Source organism: Oncorhynchus mykiss, chromosome 3 (assembly GCF_057628025.1).
Source record: "Oncorhynchus mykiss isolate SJ-2025 chromosome 3, ASM5762802v1, whole genome shotgun sequence".
NCBI classification, from domain to species: domain Eukaryota; kingdom Metazoa; phylum Chordata; class Actinopteri; order Salmoniformes; family Salmonidae; genus Oncorhynchus; species Oncorhynchus mykiss.
Window position 1 is genome coordinate 14,238,796 of NC_143024.1, and position 22,400 is coordinate 14,261,195.

The 22,400-nt window shown below is 42.7% G+C and overlaps 3 protein-coding genes across 4 annotated transcripts; 1 reads left to right on the forward strand and 2 right to left on the reverse strand.

Moving 5' to 3' along the window:
* Nucleotides 1-745: 745 nt before the first annotated feature.
* Nucleotides 746-12,457, reverse strand: LOC118964349 (choline transporter-like protein 4). Its single transcript, XM_090230554.1, has 21 exons — nucleotides 12,424-12,457; nucleotides 10,740-10,788; nucleotides 10,295-10,368; nucleotides 9,948-10,026; nucleotides 9,112-9,211; nucleotides 8,647-8,778; nucleotides 8,305-8,365; nucleotides 7,983-8,097; nucleotides 7,701-7,784; nucleotides 6,732-6,844; nucleotides 6,096-6,218; nucleotides 5,674-5,773; nucleotides 5,492-5,584; nucleotides 4,238-4,343; nucleotides 3,816-4,075; nucleotides 3,041-3,135; nucleotides 2,703-2,806; nucleotides 2,483-2,556; nucleotides 2,250-2,320; nucleotides 1,897-1,991; nucleotides 746-877 (listed from the first exon to the last, which is right to left on the reverse strand). Exons 1-21 carry the CDS (start codon nucleotides 12,455-12,457, stop codon nucleotides 746-748), a joined length of 2,094 nt encoding a protein of 697 aa, XP_090086680.1.
* A 612-nt stretch (nucleotides 12,458-13,069) lies between these two features.
* Nucleotides 13,070-17,076, forward strand: LOC110506689 (uncharacterized). Of its 2 annotated transcripts, none has more exons than XM_090221416.1 (8): nucleotides 13,070-13,193; nucleotides 13,316-13,615; nucleotides 13,712-14,011; nucleotides 14,128-14,409; nucleotides 14,550-14,807; nucleotides 14,946-15,050; nucleotides 15,217-15,248; nucleotides 15,412-17,076. In XM_090221416.1, the coding sequence occupies exons 1-8, from the start codon at nucleotides 13,085-13,087 to the stop codon at nucleotides 15,502-15,504; spliced, it is 1,479 nt and encodes a 492-aa protein (XP_090077542.1). In that variant the 5' UTR covers nucleotides 13,070-13,084; the 3' UTR covers nucleotides 15,505-17,076. The 2 variants fall into 2 exon arrangements, with proteins under 2 accessions (XP_090077542.1, XP_090077553.1); XM_090221427.1 differs by having other exon boundaries at nucleotides 13,418-13,615.
* On the reverse strand, nucleotides 16,004-21,665 carry LOC110520729 (uncharacterized). Its single transcript, XM_090221439.1, has 8 exons — nucleotides 21,515-21,665; nucleotides 21,049-21,390; nucleotides 20,629-20,958; nucleotides 18,476-18,532; nucleotides 18,140-18,283; nucleotides 17,984-18,031; nucleotides 17,834-17,896; nucleotides 16,004-17,046 (listed from the first exon to the last, which is right to left on the reverse strand). The coding sequence occupies exons 1-8, from the start codon at nucleotides 21,576-21,578 to the stop codon at nucleotides 17,033-17,035; spliced, it is 1,062 nt and encodes a 353-aa protein (XP_090077565.1). The 5' UTR covers nucleotides 21,579-21,665; the 3' UTR covers nucleotides 16,004-17,032.
* Nucleotides 21,666-22,400: the final 735 nt, after the last annotated feature.

Genomic DNA, 22,400 nt, shown 5'->3' on the forward strand with positions numbered 1-22,400 from the left:
TTACACCTTACTGTACCTTACCATACTATACCTTACTATATTACACCTTACTATACCTTACCATACTATACCTTACTATATTATACCTTACTATACCTTACCATACTATACCTTACTATATTACACCTTACTGTACCTTACCATACTATACCTTACTATATTACACCTTACTGTACCTTACCATACTATACCTTACTATATTACACCTTACTGTACCTTACCATACTATACCTTACTATATTATACCTTACTATACCTTACCATACTATACCTTACTATATTACACCTTACTATACCTTACTATATTACACCTTACTGTACCTTACCATACTATACCTTACTATATTACACCTTACTGTACCTTACCATACTATACCTTACTATATTACACCTTACTATACCTTACCATACTATACCTTACTATATTATACCTTACTATACCTTACCATACTATACCTTACTATATTACACCTTACTGTACCTTACCATACTATACCTTACTATATTACACCTTACTATACCTTACCATACTATACCTTACTATATTACACCTTACTATATTATACCTTACTCTTCCTTAATCTACTGTACCACAAGACCACCTTACCCTGTTAGAGTTATAGTGGTGTAGGTATTGGAGGGTTAGGTGGTGTTGGGTGTTGGAGGGTTAGGTGGTGTTGTGCTGTTGGAGAGTTAGATGGTGTTGTGGTGTTGGAGGGTTAGGTGGTGTTGTGGTGTTGGAGGGTTAGGTGGTGTTGTGCTGTTGGAGAGTTAGATGGTGTTGGTACTCACAGAAGCAGAGAAACAGGGTGTCAACACACATGCTGTAGACACTGAAGAAGCCCTGAGCGATGAGGTAGGCTCCGGCCATCACTGTCTGCAGAGCAACATTACGACAACATAGCTGCATGAGTTCTAACAGCACCAATCAATACACTGCTGACAATACATACAGTAAATGTAACTTTAAAAATACACGGCAGTTAGCAACACAGGCTACTGTGTTAATAGTCTCATATCCGCCTCCGCAGTGGCGCAGTGGTCTAAGGCACTGCATTGCAGTGCTAGCTGTGCTGCTAGCTGTGCCACTGCAGATTCTGGGTTTGAGTCCAGGATCTGTTGCCGCTGGCCGCGACTGGGAGCCCCATGGGGCGGTGCACAATTGGCCCAGTGTCGTACGGACTAGGGGAGGGTTTGGCAGGGAGGGATGTCCTTGTTCTATCGTGCACTAGTGACTTGTGTGGCGTGTTGGGCGCAATGCACGCTGACACGGTTGCCAGGTGTACTGTGTTTCCTCCGACACATTGGTGCGGCTGGCTTCTGGGTTGGATGAGCGCTGTGTCAAGAAGCAGTGCGGCTTGCTTGGGTTGTGTTTCGAAGGACGCAGGGCTCTTGACCTTCGCCTCTCCTGAGTCCGTACGGGAGTTGCAGCAATGAGACAAGACTAACTACCAAATGGATACCACGAAATTGGGGAGAAAAGGGGCTAAAAAATAAATAATCATCTCATATCAAAGGAGGTTCTACTAAGTTCAACAGTGAAAGAAACTAAATGAAAATCAGCCATTTTCATGATCTCATTTCTAAATCCATTTCAAACCTGCATACAACATCTAATACAGGGTTTCCCTTACTTGGTCCTCGGGACCCCGAGGAGTTCACGTTTTGGTTTTTGACCTAGCATTACACAGCTGATTCAAATGATCAACTAATCATCAAGCTTTAATCATTTGAATCAGCTGTGTGGTGTTCGGGTAAAAAACTAAACTTGCACCCCTAGGGGTCCCGAGGACCGAGTTTGGAAAACGCTGGTCTAATGTGTCCATCGAAGATAGAATGTCAATGAAGAACTGTGAGTGTTGAGTGTTTGGTAACAACACTGTTGCATGGACGTACCAGGATGGGAACCCAGTAATAGTTGAGCATCTCGGCCTGGAACGTGTCGCCAGGCAGGCGGATTTGTCCAGAGAAGAAGAAGAAAGCCAACACACCTGATAAAACAGAGACAGGTCAGCCATTAGATCATTATATTAGTCATACTTCCTTAGTGAAGGAAAACAATATGCTGATAATAAACACAACCACTGAAGATAAAATGGCCAACACAATAGTTATCAGGAGTGATAGTAACAAGTTTGGCATGACAAGGACTGGCAAGTAAAGAAATGTTGGCAGAAACAGACTGGATTTCAGTCTGCTATTCATACTTAAAGTTCAAACAAATGTGAGTTCAGGTAAACTTCTCTTACCAACTATTGCCACCACTAGTAGTTTGCCAAAGAATATGAGCATGTCTGTCACTCTGTCCAGTAGCACCACCCTGTGGCCAACGAGAGGATGACACATTAAAGAATATTGACAACCTGGAAGCATCTTACATAGAAACCAATATCAATGTCTTTGACTATATTGGAAGTAAAGGAAAAATACAAATAAAAGAGAGAGAGCAGAAGATCGACCAATCAAATAAACCCAGTCTTACCGTCCGATGTGCCTCATCAACAGACTGTATGCATTTTTGGCTGACACACAGAAGCTCTCCCCGTAGATGGCGATCTATCAGTCATTCAGAATGATGCATTACTGACATTACTGACGAGGATGAACTGCAGGTTCCTACACCAAGAATAAATGACCAACTGAGCTAGAAGAGGTGCATGGATGCTAATGGCTGCTAAAAGGAATGCCAGACAGTGACTGACCATGATATAAGCGTTCCTGTTGAGGATCTTCAGGAAGTATTCCAGACACCAGAAGCAGCATCTGAGACAGTTAAACAGGAACCGACCACAGGCACTCTGAGAACCTGGAGACACATCACAACATGGGATTCCCTTTAGTCAATGACTGGGGAATCATACAGTCACATCAATAGGATGCTCCCTTTAGTCAATGACTCATAAAACCACGTCTATTTGTGCATACTGTGTGTGTGTGTGTGTGTGTGTGGTGTGTGGTGTGTGTGTGTGTGTGTGTGTGTGTGTGTGTGTGTGTGTGTGTGTGTGTGTGTGTGTGTGTGTGTGTGTGTGTGTGGCCTTACCCCTGGTCTTATGGTTCAGGTACTCCAGCACCAACCTGACTAGCTGGAAGCAGGTGAGGAGGAGGGCTCCAAATGCCAGAGAGCCCACGTGGTACCTTCCAGGAAGGGAAGAAATAAACACATTTCATAATGAACTCCATATGAACACACGAGCAGAACCCAACGTCTGCTACTGAAATACACCACATTAGACGCAGTCTAAAAAGATATGACATCAAATATCTCTTCACACTGACCCATCATTATGCTTAGCTTATCTACTACAACTAGTGCCCTCATATTCAAGATACAGGTAGGTAAGCTTTGTGGTATTTTGGTATTTTATTAGGATCTCCATTAGCTGTTGCAAAAGCAGCAGCTACTCTCCCTGGGATCCACACAAAACATGACATAATACAGAACATCAACAGACAAGAACAGCTCAAAGGCAGAACTACATACATAAAAAAAGGCACATGTAGCCTACATATCAGTAGATACACACAAACTATCTAGGTCAAGTAGGGGAGAGGCGTTGTGCTGTGAGGTGTTGCTTTATCTGTTTTTTGGAACCAAGTTTGCTGTTTATTTGAGCAATATGAGATGGAAGGAAGTTCCATGCAATAAGGGCTCTATATAATACTGTACGCTTTCTTGAATTTGTTCTGGATTTTGGGACTGTGAAAAGACCCCTGGTAGCATGTCCGATGGGATAAGTGTGTGTGTCAGAGCTGCCTGGCTTAAGGCACAATCCTATGTCCCCCCCCACAGAAACCCTTAGTCCCTCATGTCTTACTGTAGAGTGCGTATGAAGCACTGGGACAGGGCGAAGGGTGAGATTTCTGCAGGCTTGCTGAAGGCCCAGTAGTATGAAGCAAAGGTCCCAGCCAGGGTACATTGGCCCAGGGCGATGACAAAGTTCACACACCACAGGAAGGCAAAGATGTTGAAGACCTGCAGGTAAACCAGGTTCTGCTGGAACAGGCCTGTGTCATCGTACCTGAAGAAGATGCAGCGCACCGACGGGCAGTATGGGTAGGCCGAGGAGTTGAACGTCTGGGTAGGGAGAGGAGAGGACAGGGGAGGAGGAGAGAAATATGAGACAAGTGGGAGGCAGTGTTTCCCCTAGTTTACCTCATTTCAAGGTGGGTTGCAAACATGGGGTTCTGACATCAGAATCATTTGCCAATTGAAACCAATAGAAGCGAAGCCATCTACCTGTGGCTTGCAGGTCTCAGAGCCGTTGATGAGACTACACTTATCTACAGAGGGGTCGCTAAGAGACACCACTCTGTAGAGAGGGGCCCCTGATGTGACCAAGTATCTGTGGGGAGCCTCGAGTCAAGGACCCAACCAAACTAAAGGCAAAAACCAGTGGTTGGAAACAAAATGATTTTCCAATCATTTCGTTCTGAACAGAACCATCATTTTTTTTGTTTCCGTTCCACTGTTCCGACCAGGAAACAAAAGTTATGAATCGGTTCGAAGTCATTGTTTATATCGTTCCTTTCTCTTCCTTTTTAAACCTCTGAAATGTTTTTTTTTTACCTTTAGCTCGACTTTACCAATCAGTGTGGATAGAGCAGCTTGCTATGGAGTGGGCAAACTATGCAGTAGACTATACTTCAAAGGGGGAGGGGCTACAGTAGACTATACTTCGAAGGGGGAGGGGCTACAGTAGACTATACTTCGAAGGGGGAGGGGCTACAGTAGACTATAATTTGAAGGGGGAGGGGCTACAGTAGACTATACTTCGAAGGGGGAGGGGTTACAGTAGACTATACTTTGAAGGGAGAGGGGCTACAGTAGACTATACTTTGAAGGGGGAGTGGCTACAGTAGACTATACTTCGAAGGGGGGGCTACAGTAGACTATACCCCAAAGGGGGAGGGGCTACAGCAGACTATACTTTGGGGGGGAGGGGCTACAGTAGACTATACTCCGGATGGGGAGGGGTTACAGTAGACTATACTTCGGGGGGGGTTACAGTAGACTATACTCCGGATGGGGAGGGGTTACAGTAGACTATACTCTGATGGGGAGGGGTTACAGTAGACTATACTCCATTAGACTATACTTCGGGGGGGAGGGGCTACAGTAGACTATGCTCTGGATGGGGAGGGGTTACAGTAGACTATATCTTGGAGGGGGAGGGGCTACAGTAGACTATACTCCGGATGGGGAGGGGTTACATTAGACTATACTTCGGAGGGGGAGGGGTTACAGTAGACTATACTCCGGATGGGGGGGGTTACAGTAGAATAACGGTTCTGTTCCAGAACAGTATAGATCACTTTCGTTCCCGATTCTCTCTCTGTTCCTCTAAAAATGTTGTTCTTTTCTCGTTTTCTGTTCTGTTCCAACCACTGGCTAAAACACACATGACAAAATAAGCAGTGAAAATAACCAGTTAGCTTATGCATTAGAAAGCATTGGAAATGGAAACCCCATGTATGATGGGTCAAAGGATACAGGGAGGTCATTCCCCAGTAGGCCACACACACCACCAGCAGAACAAAGGTAAACAGAGGGTAGAGCAGGGTGGACATCAGGTAACCCACCACCCTGCCGAAAGAACACACACATTACACATCCTTTCATACAGGATAAAACACAAATAAATACAATGAATCAAATCTGAGGCCATGTCTGACCTGCTGGACTCCTCCATGAGAGCAACAGCAACAGAGAGTCTCCTCCTGAGACAACTAAGCACCAGAATCAAAATGGACTCCCACACGCACAGGATGATCACTGAGGAAAGAAAGAAATAGTGTTTTTTATTGAGCTGGCCAGGTTTCCCTTGTAAAAGAGGTCCTCTGACCTCAATGGGACTTCCTGGATAAAAAATGTTAAATTAAATAGAAATATATGCCAATCTTTGGACACAGGAGGCTGGTGGCACCTTCATTTGGGAGGATGGGCTTGTGGTAATGGATGGAGCGGAATGAGTGGAATGGTATCAAATACATCAAACACACGGTTTCGCTTCGTTCCAGATACTATTATGAGTTGTCCTCCCCTCAGCAGCCTCCACTGATATAACCCATAGACAGTACATAATGATCAAACTCACAGAAAGCAAGCCAGGTCTCTTTGACTTGAAGGTAGACTGAGATATTCGTATTGAAGCTTAGATCACCGAACTTCAGTTTAGAAGTGCTGAAATGGTAGTATTCTGAGTAGCAGTGCCATATTCCTGGGGAGGAGAAGAACCCATTATGCAAATTCTGTCATAATTCGAGATTTAACAGAAAACCAGATAAGGCTAGCATGTGAGTATAAAATAGTGATTGCTAGATACAAAAGATTGGAAAGTCAAAATAGTAAGAAAAGCATGTTGACCCTTGTCTTTCTTGTCTGCAGGCAGACAGACAGACAGACAGACAGACAGACAGACAGGCAGGCAGACAGACAGACAGGCAGACAGGCAGACAGGCAGGCAGACAGACAGGCAGGCAGACAGACAGACAGACAGACAGACAGACAGACAGACAGACAGACAGGCAGACAGACAGGCAGACAGACAGACAGGCAGATAGACAGACAGACAGACAGACAGACAGACAGACAGACAGACAGACAGACAGACAGACAGACAGACAGGCAGGCACACACACACACACACAGACACCACCACCACTTTATCCCTACATATGATCCACATAATCTAGTCCAGGCCAGGCTGCAGGGCTATATGAGCCAGACTTACCGTAGCCTCCCACCACCAGAAGTCCCACCATGAGAATCCAGACCAGGACAATGGCCAGGTACCTCAGCAGCAACAGGAACACCACACTGACTAGCAGAGCCAGCGTCAGACCACTGCAAACACAGCACGCAGCAAACTGTTGGAGAGCAGCTGAGGCATGGTATGGGCATGCTAAACACTCTGACTGACTGGCATTAGTGTTGGTTGGTTGACAAGCAACTGTCCAGAGCAACCACCAGACCACTGCAAACAACTAGACATCCAATGTCTATACTGACATACCACTTCTAATACATGGTCAACACATTGCTTCATACTAAGTGGTAGGATAGTGTGGATATTGGAACAGAGACAGCTCAGGCATGGTATAGACATACAGTGTAAAACACCAGTGGACTAGTTGGTGCTGGTAGACTGACAAGATTTACTGTTGGTTGGTTTACTAGCGTTAGTACCGGTTGGCTGTTGACGGTTGGCGCGGCTGGTAGCCTAGCGGTTAAGAGCCGACTAGGGGAAAATCTGCCGCTGTTCCCTTGAGCATGACACGTAACCCTAATTGCTCCTGTAAGTCACTCTGTTTTTTTTAAATCAGATTTTACTGCTTGCTTGAGTTCCTTGATGTGGAATAGAGTTCCATGTAAACATGGCTCTATGTAGTACTATGGCTCTATGTAGTACCATGGCTCTATGTAGTACTATGGCTCTATGTAGTACTATGGCTCTATGTAGTACTATGGCTCTATGTAGTATCATGGCTCTATGTAGTACTATGGCTCTATGTAGTACCATGGCTCTATGTAGTACTATGGCTCTATGTAGTACTATGGCTCTATGTAGTACCATGGCTCTATGTAGTACTATGGCTCTATGTAGTACTATGGCTCTATGTAGTCCTATGGCTCTATGTAGTACCATGGCTCTATGTAGTACTATGTACCCACTGTGAGATAGTTGGAAGCTCAGACTTACAGTAAGATCCAGTACCAGGAGGAGGCAAAGTCCTCAAAGACCCTCACTCCTATGGCCTTTCTGTTGAAGCCTGATATCAGTGAGCTGGAATAATGGAAAGATATAGTAGGTTAGAGGACAGTGATGATCTGTTTAGCTACACATATACTGTGTCCCAAATGGCACCTTATTCCCTATGGGTCCTGGTCAAAAATAGTGCACTACAAAAGGAAAAGAGTGCCATTTGGGACACAGACATATAGCATCTACAGGGGAATATTAGTTCATTGGATGAATGATAACCCCATGGCGCTTCTGATGCTGTTGACTGTCTCGTTGACGGAGGCCATTCCGGGCAGAGTGAAGTTGGAGGGAGCACTTTTGAGAGCATGTAGACTGGGCAAACACCTCCCCAGAGCTGTAGTGATTCAAACGACAACATACGGATGAGTAGAGTGAGGAAAAGGTTCAGAGTGGATTCACCTCAGTTTCCTGCTGTTTCACTTCATCCTCTGTACCATGATTATGTAGACATCCTTTTTATTTTATGGAACTATTATTTAATGTACACATTAACAGTCCTGTCAGTAGATGTGAGGATGGATGCCATGTTAAACTACTTCACCTGATTTACTTGGAACAAGGAAGGACGGACAAAGTTCTGCATCAAGGATCTCTTGGACAGTCTGAAAGAGAGAGTACAGGACCAAACATGACTAGAAGGATGGCCAATATACAGAAGCACTGTATTAACAGACGCAATCATGTAGAAACTACATCTGTTTCTAATCAATGCCTGAAATTAAAATGTTTTCCAATCAACCAAACCCTTTAACTCAGAATGAAACACAGACATAAGCTACACTGTAATGTAGCTATGCTTGACAGAATGCTTGGGACTAATGGTCCCACACACCCAGTTCCAGTCTCTATAAGCACATTGATAACAGTGTAAAATGCCCTGTACCCAGGTGGTGGTAGTCAGGTTGAGGCTGTGGTCACAGTACTGCTGATGGAAGAAGTCTTTGGGATTGGCGTCGGGGTCATAGGCAGCAGCAGACAGCATCCAGAAGTGAGACGGACACTTAGGGACACACACCTGCAGAGGAAGGGACAGAGAGATGGGAGGGACCAGACATTAGTGTACGGCAAACCTTGATTTCCCGCAGTCTCACATTTGACGTATCACAGGTATCGAAAGTGTGAGTGAAACCATCAGGAGAGAGAGTGAGTCAAATCTCAAATGAAACCCTATTCCCCAAATGATGTGGCCCCATACTGTTGACTATTACATGAAGTGGTATGTGTCCTAAGCTACATGTTGTACCCTATGCAGTATGTCCTATCTGTTACGTCATATGTCCTATGTGACTCTGGTCAAACGGACGGGGACAGGTAGGATGTGATCGTACAGATACAGTTTGAGTCTGACCTGTGTGGTGGGACACTGTGTGCCTCCGAGCGCTGCTGCCATCACCTTGGTGGTCGTGGCACACTTCAGTATGTCCACATAGATCATCCTGGGCTGGTCTCTGGCAAGACAGAGTTAAAAACAAAGACTGAGTTGTCTCAACTTGATCTCTTTCAGACACTCAGTGAGTTAGCATACTGCACATCCAGGCCACTGTTCCAGCATCCTGACAGACACCCTATATCCCTTTAGAGTGCACCACCTTATAGGTCTGTTTAGGACTCAGCCATGATTTCTGATGCTTGGCCTGTAGCTAGGTACTAATACAGTTACATAGGACCAACAACTAGGTAGACATACAGTAACATAGGACCTATAACTAGGTAGACATACGGTAACATAGGACCTATAACTAGGTAGACATACAGTCACATAGGACCTATAACTAGGTAGACATATAGTAACATAGGAACTATAACTAGGTAGACATACAGTAACATAGGACCTATAACTAGGTAGACATAACATAGGACCAATAACTAGGTAGACATACAGTAACATAGGACCTATAACTAGGTAGACATAACATAGGAACTATAACTAGGTAGACATACAGTAACATAGGAACTATAACTAGGTAGACATACAGTAACATAGGACCTATAACTAGGTAGACATACAGTAACATAGGACCTATAACTAGGTAGACATATAGTAACATGGGAACTATAACTAGGTAGACATACAGTAACATAGGACCTATAACTAGGTAGACATAACATAGGACCAATAACTAGGTAGACATACAGTAACATAGGACCTATAGCTAGATAGACATAACATACAGGGCTACTCACCTATTCATCCCCACTCCACAGAACATTCCGGTGGAGTTCCTGGGGAAGAGAACATGGCGAGGGTCTCCAAACAACCAGGCTGATGGAGGGAGAGAGAAAGAACCAGAGGAAATCATATCACACACTTCCATGACAGGGGTTTAATTTCAGAGTGGTTCGGTCGATGTAGCTAGGCCTACTGTGCTGTACACTAACAGATGGCCGAACAGTATACAGGGGAATCATCTCTCTCATTGTCATGTTGACATTGACAATCAGATACTGACTTTTTAGATGAGCAAGGGAAAAAACAGATATCATATGATGACAGTCATGCCATCTTCAAACGATGATGAAGACTTCCCTACCCAGAACTCCCATGACCATGTAACCAGCTATGACAGCCAAGAACAGTATGCAGCAGATCAGATCTGTGCAGCTCCTGAAATGACACAAAGAAATGAAATCAGCTGATTCATATGCTTGAACAAGGTGGACTTAATCCACATGACAGCTAGCTAGCATGTCCGCTTTCAAAAGAGTTGTACACAAATCTAAGATGTAATGTGAGCATGATTTTGTATGTGTGCTTCTGCATATGCTGTGATTTTAGCAGTGCATTTAAAAAGATCTATGCTAGAAAAAAATACAAATTGTATGTATATGTCCCAACTTTCAACCTATACAGACCCTGGATAAAGGTACTGCCCTAGTGTAGGGAATAGGTTGCTATTTGGGACGCACACCATAAATAGTCCAAATGGAAATCGAGATTGAATGAAGGAAAACAACCAATGATGAGTCTGCACAAACCTCTTTCGTACTGGTCCACTGAAGAATGGATCATAGGGAGCGGCATAGCCTGAAATGAAAGAGAACAGATTCAGCACACAGGGTTCTTTCGGACGGAAAATTGGTCAAAGGACTTTTACTTTTGCAGCAGTTTTCACTGTTGATGTAGGTCTACTGTAACTGCAAAAACGAGAAGGCCAACAACATTGGCTTTGGTTTGACAAAAGAATTTCAAATATTGACAGGGGTGTAAAGTACTTAAGTAAAAATACTAGAAAGTACTTCTTACGTCGTTTTTTGGGGTATCTGCACTTTGTTACTATTTATATTTTTGAAAACTTGTACTTTTACTTCCCTACATTACTCAAGAAAATAATGTACTTTTAACCGCATACATTTCCCCTGACACCCAAAAGTACTCGTTACATTTTGAATGATTAGTAGCACAGAAAATGCTCCAATTCAAGCACTTATCAAGAGAACATCCCTGGTCATCCCTACTGCCTCTGATCTGATGGACTCACTAAACAGAGAACATCCCTGGTCATCCCTACTGCCTCTGATCTGATGGACTCACTAAACAGAGAACATCCCTGGTCATCCCTACTGCCTCTGATCTGGGGGACTCACTAAACAGAGAACATCCCTGGTCATCCCTACTGCCTCTGATCTGGGGGACTCACTAAACAGAGAACATCCCTGGTCATCCTACTGCCTCTGATCTGATGGACTCACTAAACAGAGAACATCCCTGGTCATCCCTACTGCCTCTGATCTGGGGGACTCACTAAACAGAGAACATCCCTGGTCATCCCTACTGCCTCTGATCTGGGGGACTCACTAAACAGAGAACATCCCTGGTCATCCTACTGCCTCTGATCTGATGGACTCACTAAACAGAGAACATCCCTGGTCATCCCTACTGCCTCTGATCTGGGGGACTCACTAAACAGAGAACATCCCTGGTCATCCCTACTGCCTCTGATCTGGGGGACTCACTAAACAGAGAACATCCCTGGTCATCCCTACTGCCTCTGATCTGGGAGACTCACTAAACAGAGAACATCCCTGGTCATCCTACTGCCTCTGATCTGGGGGACTCACTAAACAGAGAACATCACTGGTCATCCTACTGCCTCTGATCTGGAGGACTCACTAAACAGAGAACATCCCTGGTCATCCCTACTGCCTCTGATCTGATGGACTCACTAAACAGAGAACATCCCTGGTCATCCCTACTGCCTCTGATCTGGGAGACTCACTAAACAGAGAACATCACTGGTCATCCTACTGCCTCTGATCTGGAGGACTCACTAAACAGAGAACATCCCTGGTCATCCTACTGCATCTGATCTGGAGGACTCACTAAACACACATGCTTTGTTTGTAAATTATGTCTGAGTGTTGGAGTGTGCCCCTGGCTATCCTTAAATTGAAAAAAACAAGAAAATGATGCCATCTGGTTCGCTTAATACAAGGAATTTTAAATGGTTTATACTTTTACTTTTGATACTTAGGTATATGTTAGCAATTATATTTACTTTTGATACTTAAGTCAATTTAAATAGTAATTTCCTGGGTGGCTTTCACTTTTGATATATTATGGTATTTTACTCAAGTATGACAGTTGGGTACTTTTTCCAACACTGAATATTGATGAGTGACTGCCTATACTGAAATTGTTGAGATGGTTAGAATAACTCACCCTTCTCTTCCGCCCTTTTACTGGTTCCTTTCATTTTCATGACCTTGCGCGAAGAAACGGAGCGTTTGACTCTAAATGGCCGCGCACGGGGTTATGTTCAAGGCCCAGTTTAGCTTTGTTCAATCCGAACATCTGGACGTCTTTTCCGCGTTGATAAACGGTGACGTCATATAGGTACAACCGTAGCCAACAGCGCGACCCTGTCATTATGACATACATTTTGGAATGTTGCTGTATGATCGCTAGGAAAACAGTTGAACTCTTGGCCCCATTCAAAACATGTAGCCTCTTCCTGCTATGCTGATTTAATTCAATAAATCAATCAATGAGCAGGCTGATTTTTTTTAATAAATCTAATAAATGTAATATGGGAGAATAGTAGAATATTCTTTACAGTCATGCAATTTATATAACATCCGTTTGGTGGGAAATGCCATAATTTTCTGCATGGTTTATCTCAATTCGTTAATTTTTTTCACCTCATACAGTCTTGTGTTTGTAGGCTAGGTTATAAAACATAAGATTTCAAATAGAACTGAATGGAAAAGGGAAGAGCAAAAAAATCAGGCCTACTTGGTTAAAAAATACCAGGGCATGATGGCTGGTATTTCTAGAAGTTGGTGAAAAAAGAGAAGATGAGTGAGAACTTGTCATTTCCTGAATGACAACACAAACTGTCAAAAGAAAATCACAAGACGGAGAGATGTGTCTGTACTTAAACCTGTGTCTCTGCATGCTTTTACAGACTAGACTTGGACTCCAGTCATCTGGTAAATAAGATTCCTTTAACATTATATTTTTTTTAAACATATTTTAAATAAAATATTTATTGATTCCCTATTAATTTTGTTATGAGAAATGTTGTAACACTTGTTTTTACACTATTCAAAAGACCATAGGCCCACAAGAATCTTTGCTTCAATTGGAGACAGTGTGAGTTTACCATGTGGTACATCCTACATCAATTCCTGCTCCTCTGTTACCTGGAGTATAGTGAAAGATGGGTTTCCTAACCAATTAGAACTATCAGGCAAGGTGAAAGCGGATGGTCCAAACTCAGGAAGAGCCAGTCGACTGAAAGTGGGACATGACTGCTCTCTACATATTCAACCTCTTGAAATAGATGATGGAAGACTTTACACCTGTGAAGATGGGGATACCAGTTCAAGTGTTTCTCTTCAGCTTCTCAACAGTATGTTACCATTTATGATCAACCTAAATTGTCCGTCTTTATACACACTATTTCTGAGTGAGTGTTGTCACCATTATTTACATTTTTTTTTACCAGTTACTCTGGCAACAGACACCAATACAGCACCAGAGATGGATATCAAGCTCCAATGTTACCTGAATATATTCTCAGGCCTTGTCCCACAATGCAACCAAAGTGAAATAAAGCTGAATTGGCTGAATGAGGCCAATACAGTGCTACAGGGAGAGAGATTTCAAACCGAACGTTCATCTGCTTGCCTCTCTACGCTGACCATCCGAGGTGTCAGGAAGACAGACCATCACAGGAAGTGGCGGTGTCAACTGATTGAAGGAGAGGTTGTGAAGACGTCCCTCAGCTATACCACAGAAATTACAGGTACGTTTGGAACTATGTATTATTGCATCATATTTGCATTAACACAGTAGTATATTGCAACCAAATTCCCCTCCTTCCTCTCTCTCTCTCTCTCTCTCCCTCTCTCTCTCTTTCAGGAGGTATAGAGGAAGTGTTTGTCGCAGTGGGTGAGTCAGTATCACTTCCCTGTGCCACCCACTCCTCTCTCGAGGTGGGCAGCAGATTCCAGTGGACTCTGGGTCAAAGGTCACTGTCCAGTCTGTCTCGGTCAGGCGATGTCTCAGCTGGAACTCAGGGTCACCTTCCTGCATCTCACATCAGCCAAGACGGGTCTTTGGTCATCAACAATGTGAAAACACTGCATTCTGGGCTCTACAACTGCTCGCAACAGAACAGAATCTTACTACACACTCTGGATGGTGAGTGTCAATGGGTTGTACCATTGAGACATGAATAAGTGCCTTACACTATGTATAAACTTAGTAAATTAGGGTAACAGGACAAAGTACATCACTGCTTTGTCCTGATATCAAGTAGATCTTCTTGTTGTTCTACTCAGTATCTGCAGAGCATGCTACCACAGACGGAAACAATCTCACCCTGACCTGCTCACTCACCTGTGTGGAAGATTGTGGAGACTTCAATTTATCCTGGATTCACAGTGGCCAAGATGGGTTGCAGAGTGGCCCTATAGGACAAAACAACACCCTCATCTCCAAACTCTTCCTCCCTGACCGCCAGGGCACAGAGAAGATAGCCTGCGCCGTGCTCAGAGAGGGGGTTGAAATGGCTGTAAAGGAGTGGACCATCCAGAGAGGTAAGACTTTTGAAAGTAGTTTGGAACAATGCATAGCCATGATCTGTGTTGAGGCTGTATTCTTTCATTACTGTGATGTTGTGATAAGATATTGAGTTGTAATACAGTATCTGTGACTTTATACGTCTTTGCAAATAGGTCGTGTTCTGCCTGCAGTGGGATGGTCAGTCCTTCTGCTACTGCTGCTCTGTGCTGTTGGAGGGGGCGTGTATTGGAAGAGGCAGGGCAAGGGAAGTGCTGCTCGTACGTATTTGTTCACTGGTTAGATTGTGTGTGTTACAAAACTGCAATTTGGATGTTGCATCCTTGATGAAACCTACAGTAATGAACCGCAGTGAAAAAGAAAGCCATATCATCGGAATTAAATTCATGTGAAATAAAGCTGACATTTGTCCCTCTTTGCCTATAGAAGGAGAAGAACAGCAGACAACTGTTGGAATGGTAAGGATTCAATAAAACACAACTATGTAATTCACTAACAAGTGAAGCCCAATTGAGTATGCCTACAACATCACATCAAATTTGACTAAATGTCTTCTAATCCTTTCACCATGTTGGTGAACTAAATTCAACTGGTTTTACACATTCCTTCTTTTCTTCGCAGACTCATCTCTATGAGGAGATTCAAGATCAACCAATTCAACCTTCCGGAGTAACCAACAACAGTTTCTATGATCTTCTGCAGGCTGGGAACTGAGTGTAATGTCATGTCCTCTATCTTTAGGCTGTTAGTTGAGTTTTAAATCTAATTTGACTACTTTGTACTTTGCATTGTTTTGTGGTTTGGATTTCCCTTGATATTTTGGAACATTATAAGTGTCACCATGACATCAAGTCTATGCAGGTTGTTTTTTATGGTGGAAATAAATTCATAAAAAGAAAATAACCTCTATAGAATATCACCAGTTAGTTACAGTTAAAAACCCAGACATAAGTTGGTTACAGGAACACATTCAGTATGACTCCTCAGTGTGGGGGGTTGATGGCTAAGTCATCCCACCTCCTGTCTTGAACATCACTCTGCTGACTTTCACATCCCACATGAAACCTGGTAGCTTCTCTTCAGCAGTGTAAAACTCTGTAGATGTATGGGACTGAGACAAGACACATCCCACATGAAACCTGGTAGCTTCTCTTCAGCAGTGTAAAACTCTGTAGATGTATGGGACTGAGACAAGACACATAACACATGAGAGTGAACAGATAAGTGTGTTTATTTAATACAGGATGGCAGTGTGTGAGCATTAGCAATACAAGTAAAAACCCCAGAACAGCATGTCTCTCTGTCTGGAACAGCTCCCAACTACACATCATTTGGTGTAGAAAAGCGTCAGCAAAAGTTGGTCCACCATGGGGTCACAAATAAAGGAATATGTCCAATCAAATCAAGCTAAATACAATTGGTCACCTCATCCATTTGATGATTTCACAACTAAGATTGTTATTGTGTAATACTATGTAGGCTATACCAGGGGTTGAAAGATAAGATTGTTATTGTGTAATACTATGGAGGCTATACCAGGGGTTGAAAGATAAGAGTGTTATTGTGTAATACTATGGAGGCTATACCAGGGGTTGAAAGATAAGAGTGTTATTGTGTAATACTATGTAGGCTATACCAGGGGTTGAAAGATAAGAGTGTTATTGTGTAATACTATGTAGGCTATACCAGGGTTTGAAAGATAAGAGTGTTATTGTGTAATACTATGGAGGCTATACCAGGGGTTGAAAGATAAGAGTGTTATTGTGTAATACTATGTAGGCTATACCAGGGGTTGAAAGATAAGAGTGTTATTGTGTAATACTATGGAGGCTATACCAGGGGTTGAAAGATAAGAGTGTTATTGTGTAATACTATGTAGGCTATACCAGGGGTTGAAAGATAAGAGTGTTATTGTGTAATACTATGTAGGCTATACCAGGGGTTGAAAGATAAGATTGTTATTGTGTAATACTATGTAGGCTATACCAGGGGTTGAAAGATAAGATTGTTATTGTGTAATACTATGGAGGCTATACCAGGGGTTGAAAGATAAGATTGTTATTGTGTAATACTATGTAGGCTATACCAGGGGTTGAAAGATAAGATTGTTATTGTGTAATACTATGTAGGCTATACCAGGGGTTGAAAGATAAGTGGGTGAATATCATAAAAAAGCATTTACAGATGTTTTGTGAAGGGTTCGGTAAGACATGGTGTGTTGATTGAAAGATGATTATTCTTTTCACTGGCATTGAACTGAAATAAATAAAAAGAAATACAATGTAATGAGATGTTAATTGTTTACAGAACTGAAGGTGTTAGAAACATTGTAACCTGGACTCAGACAGTGACCAGAACCTAGATTCAATCCAGATCGCAAAAGATCCGCATTTTAGCATTTTTGATGTTTAAAGGTTATTTCCGATTGAGCTGACATATGCATTTTACCGTGAGTGCTATCTCCGCGTACCAGGAAGCATTGCCTTTAAAATGCCAATTGTGCTATAACGCGGATCTACTGTGGTCCGGATTGAATCGAGGCCCAGGTTAGATCTACTGTGGTCCGGATTGAATCGAGGCCCAGGTTAGATCTACTGTGGTCCGGATTGAATCGAGGCCCAGGTTAGATCTACTGTGGTCCGGATTGAATCGAGGCCCAGGTTAGATCTACTGCGGTCCGGATTGAATCGAGGCCCAGGTTAGATCTACTGTGGTCCGGATTGAATCGAGGCCCAGGTTAGATCTACTGTGGTCCGGATTGAATCGAGGCCCAGGTTAGATCTACTGTGGTCCGGATTGAATCGAGGCCCAGGTTAGATCTACTGTGGTCCGGATTGAATCGAGGCCCAGGTTAGATCTACTGTGGTCCGGATTGAATCGAGGCCCAGGTTAGATCTACTGTGGTCCGGATTGAATCGAGGCCCAGGTTAGATCTACTGTGGTCCGGATTGAATCGAGGCCCAGGTTAGATCTACTGTGGTCCGGATTGAATCGAGGCCCAGGTTAAAAAAAAATGTACAAAAATATTGTGGAAAAAACTCACAAGTGTGTAGGTTGTCCTTCTGGTCAAAATCTGCAAGTGAATACAGACAATTGGGTCCCGTTGCTGTGAAAAAAATAGATGAAGCCGTTATTTAGGTGGACCAGGAGCCCTATGAGCACATTCAGGATGAGACATAATCAACAGGCTTACCTGGGTCTTGTACATCTTCATAAGTATTCCAGTCAGACTCATCTCCATCTGAGAAAGAGAGAGAGGCAGATTCACAATACAACAATACTGTGTGTTTCAAAACATTTAGCCTGACTTTACCAGGTCAATATAAACCACAGTAGTGTCCGTACATACCTGAGTGTCTGCGGCGTCTGAGGCAAATGATCAATCCCAGCGTAAGAGCCATTATGACAATCACACACATGGATGAAGCCACTATAGTAGCCGTTCCAACTGTAGCCGTCGCAACTCTTTCTGGACTCCCCCTGGCAGTAACGGCTGAGTAGAGCATCAATATAATATGATGACAGTCATTCATGGTCTCATTTGATTGAACTGAGTGTAAAGCCTGTCGTGTGTCTCTTGTCCTCTAAACCCAGTGGTGATAAATATGTCCACAAATATATTCAGTAGATTTGTTATTTTAAATAAATAAAAGACACAAATAAGAGAAAAACATTGTACACCTACCAGGGTCTGTTAGCTCAGTTGTGGTGAAAGTCCGAACAACCAGGTTCTCCTCCTGTTCTGATTCAATGGTAGAAAATGATCATTATAGAACATCAAATTGCCAATGCAATGGTTGACAAATATAGATACAGTGCATTCGGAGATTATTCAGACCCCTTGTCGTTTTCCACATTTTGTTACGTTACAGCCTTATTCTAAAATGTATCAAATTGTTTTTTCCCCCTCATCAATCTACACACAAGTTGTCCCATTAGGACAAAGCAAAAAACATTTTTTAGAAATGTTTGCAAATTCATTAAAAAAAAAAAAAACTGAAACATCACATTTACATCAGTATTCAGACGCTTTACTCTGAATAGGTGGAAGCACCTTTGGCAGCAACTACAGCCTTGAGTCTTTGGTATGGCGCAACAAGCTTGGCACACCTGTATTTGGGGAGTTTCTCCCATTCTTCTCTGCAAATCCTCTCAAGCTGTCAGGTTGGATGGGGAGCGTAGCTGCACAGCTATTTTCAGGTCTCTCCAGAGATGTTCGATCTGGTTCAAGACCGGGCTCTGGCTGTGCCACTCAAGGACATTCTGAGACTTGTCCCAAAGCCACTCCTGTGTTCTATTGGCTGTGTGCTTAGGGTCGTTGTCCTGTTGGAAGGTGAATCTTCACCCCAGTCTGAGGTCCTGAGCGCTCTGGAGCAGGCTTTCAACAAGGATCTCCCTGTACTTTGCTCTGTTCATCTTTCCCTCGATCCTGACTAGTCTCCCAGTCCCTGCCGCTGAAAAATATCCCCACAGAATGATGCTGCCATCCCCACAGAGGAACTCTGGAGATCTTTCAAAGTGACCATAGGGTTCTTGGTCACCTGAAGAGGAAGGTGGCCCAGCGGTCCTTCGTGGACATACAGTCATAGTTTGTTTTCCCAGAGTCTTCAACAGATTTTGCAGTTCCGACTTAACAGTTGTTTTGAACTCACTAAAGTCAGATTTTGCAGTTCCGAGTTAACAGTTGTTTTGAACTCACTAAAGTCAGATTTTGCAGTTCCGAGTTAACAGTTGTTTTGAGCACGGCACAAATCATGCTTCATTGACAGCATGGCCAATGTTGAACGTTTATAATTTTAAACTAGGCAAAGAGACCATTAATATTAGACTTGGCACCCCACAGCCACTCCACTGAATAGCAGGATAATGATTGTTTTCCAATGCTTGCAGTTAACCACTGATTCTTTCCAAACCACTCATTGTTGAATTTGCGATTTCCAACTTGTTGTGTAATGTTTATTTCCAATGGCCGATGAGTACTGATATGTTTTATCTATAATTTCCCTTCATTATTTTTCTTCATATGACAAGGATTAAAATGAATGACTGGTAGCCACTGCGGACTTTATATAGACAGGTGTGTGCTTTCCAAATCATGTCCAATCAATTTAATTTACCACTGGGGACTTTATATAGACAGGTGTGTGCTTTCCACATCATGTCCAATCAATTTAATTTACCACTGGGGACTTTATATAGACAGGTGTGTGCTTTCCAAATCATGTACAATCAATTTAATTTACCACTGGGGACTTTATATAGACAGGTGTGTGCTTTCCACATCATGTCCAATCAATTTAATTTACCACTGGGGACTTTATATAGACAGGTGTGTGCTTTCCACATCATGTCCAATCAATTTAATTTACCACTGGGGACTTTATATAGACAGGTGTGTGCTTTCCACATCATGTCCAATCAATTTAATTTACCACTGGGGACTTTATATAGACAGGTGTGTGCTTTCCACATCATGTACAATCAATTTAATTTACCACAGGTGGACTGCAATCAAGTTGTAGAAACATCTCAAGGATGATCAATGAAAACAGGATACACCTGAGCTCAATTTCGGGTCTCATAGCAAAGGGTCTGAATACTTATGTAAATAATCTATTTATGTTTATGTTTTTTATTATACATTTGCAAAAAATTCTAAAAACCTGTTTTCGCTTTGTCATTATGGGGAATTGTATGTAGATTGATGAGGAAACAAAACAATTTGATCAATTTTAGAATAAGGCTGTAATGTAACAAAATGTGGGAAAAGTCAAGGGGTCTGAATACTTTCCGAATGCACTGTATATTCTGAATAAGAATGTACTAGCACATACTCACCTTTAACCTGCAGCTTGACCTCAAAGCAGCGTTCATTTTGTCCCATCTGCAACCTACATCTGTACCATTGGCTGTGACTGTACTCCACCATGGAGAGAGCCAAAGATGCATCTCCTGAACTGAGATTCCCTCCAAAGCTCACCCTTTTTCCTAGGAATGTTTGGTTGGAGATATCTGTAGGGTATTGAAGTATTTGGATCTCACTGTCTCCCTTGATCTCTGCCCAGGCCACTGATGATATTTGAGTATTTCCTGTTGTCATGTTCAACAGGCAAGGCAGGGTAGCTATCCCGTTGGGTGCTGCCATAACTGAATGTAGAATTTTGCATTCTTTGGAGGAGAGGAGAGGCTTACTCAAACAAGGTTTACTCTATTTTTATTTGACACTTACATAGAAATAAATGGAATATATAATTTTACCTTTCACTTTTAGAGTGATGTTTTTCACATGAACACAACTCCATCCCAACCAGACATTGCAACTATAAAGCCCTTCGTCAGATTTCCTTACATCTCTTAGAGACAGGGACAGGTTTCCAGCCACCACAACATCCGCTCCCGACTCGAAAGCCACACGTTCTGATTTATGGGCCACAGATGGATTATCAGGCCACACCAAGATGTCCTCAGGTTTAGGTGAAAGTTTTGTCCATTTCACTCTGGTTGCTTTGTGGATTGATGTGAAACAGGGGAGGACAGCTACCTCTTCCTGAGTAGCTGTGATGAATTGTGGCGCATCTACATGAGAACAAGACTCAGCACCTGGGAAATTATGGGAAAAAAATAGATCAAATTAGCATATTAACTTTTTAAATATGCATACTGCTCTAAAAATGACTTTCAGACAATTAAATCAAGTGCAATTTAATCAAAAATGACTACTCACCAGCAAACTGTGTTCTGATGATCAACAGAAGTATTGATAACCCGTGTGACTGAAACAGTGCCATTATCCATGTGAGTGTGTGAAGTTCCTTATCAAGTTAGTCTCTCATCTCAGAGTCCAATCTCAGTTCTCCAAGGCCTAGTTTCTATATGGGTCATGAATACACATTTGCGGGGAAACATTTATTGACTTCTCACATAAAAAGAATGTTGTTTTGAAGATGATATGCTTAACAGTGCCATCTAGTGTCAAGGACTGAGAACAAGTTATTTGCTTAAATAATATACATATATTTAAACAGACAAGCCAGTTAAGAACAAATTCTTATTTACAATGACGGACTCCCAATCACTGCCAGATGTGATACAACCTGGATTCGAACCAGGGACTGTAGTGACGCCTCATTCACTGAGATGCAATGCCTTAGACCCTGCGCCACTCAGGAGCCCTGTAATTTTCACATTTATCCAATTAGTTCTACAATACTTAGCCTAACCGTACTGTTACATGTTACATCCCGAGTGGCGCAGTGGTCTAAGACAGTGCAAGAGGCATCACTGCAGTATCTGGCTCAAATCCAGGCTGCATCACATCCGGCTGCACACAATTGGCCGAGGTAGGCCGTCATTGTAAATAGGAATTTGTTCTTAACTGACTTGCCTAGTTAAGTAAAAATAATGATATGCATTCCTTTCTTGTACCTAAATCTATATGGGGTAGCCTAGTGGTTGGACTAGTAACTGAAAGGTTGCAAGTTCAAATCCCCGAGCTGACAAGGTACAAATCTGTCGTTCTGCCCCTGAACAGGCAGTTAACCCACTGTTCCTAGGCCGTCATTGAAAATAAGAATTTGTTCTGGCCAGCCCTAATAACCTGGTTTCTTCCT

Excerpts from the sequence above, each read along its gene's own strand:
- LOC110506689 (XM_090221416.1), top strand. The coding sequence starts at position 13,085 with ATGACAACACAAACTGTCAAAAGAAAATCACAAGACGGAGAGATGTGT. Across the intron at positions 13,616-13,711 it reads TTCTCTTCAGCTTCTCAACA|TTACTCTGGCAACAGACACC; the intron begins GTATGTTACCAT and ends TTTTTTTACCAG. Across the intron at positions 14,012-14,127 it reads CTATACCACAGAAATTACAG|GAGGTATAGAGGAAGTGTTT; the intron begins GTACGTTTGGAA and ends TCTCTCTTTCAG.
- LOC118964349 (XM_090230554.1), bottom strand. The coding sequence starts at position 12,457 with ATGAAAGGAACCAGTAAAAGGGCGGAAGAGAAGG. Across the intron at positions 4,344-5,491 it reads TACTGGGGAATGACCTCCCT|ATACTTGGTCACATCAGGGG; the intron begins GTATCCTTTGAC and ends GGCTCCCCACAG. Across the intron at positions 2,321-2,482 it reads TTGATGAGGCACATCGGACG|GGTGGTGCTACTGGACAGAG; the intron begins GTAAGACTGGGT and ends CGTTGGCCACAG.
- LOC110520729 (XM_090221439.1), bottom strand. The coding sequence starts at position 21,578 with ATGGCACTGTTTCAGTCACACGGGTTATCAATACTTCTGTTGATCATC. Across the intron at positions 18,032-18,139 it reads CAGACGCCGCAGACACTCAG|ATGGAGATGAGTCTGACTGG; the intron begins GTATGTACGGAC and ends TCTCTTTCTCAG. Across the intron at positions 17,897-17,983 it reads TGAAGATGTACAAGACCCAG|CAACGGGACCCAATTGTCTG; the intron begins GTAAGCCTGTTG and ends TTTTTTTCACAG.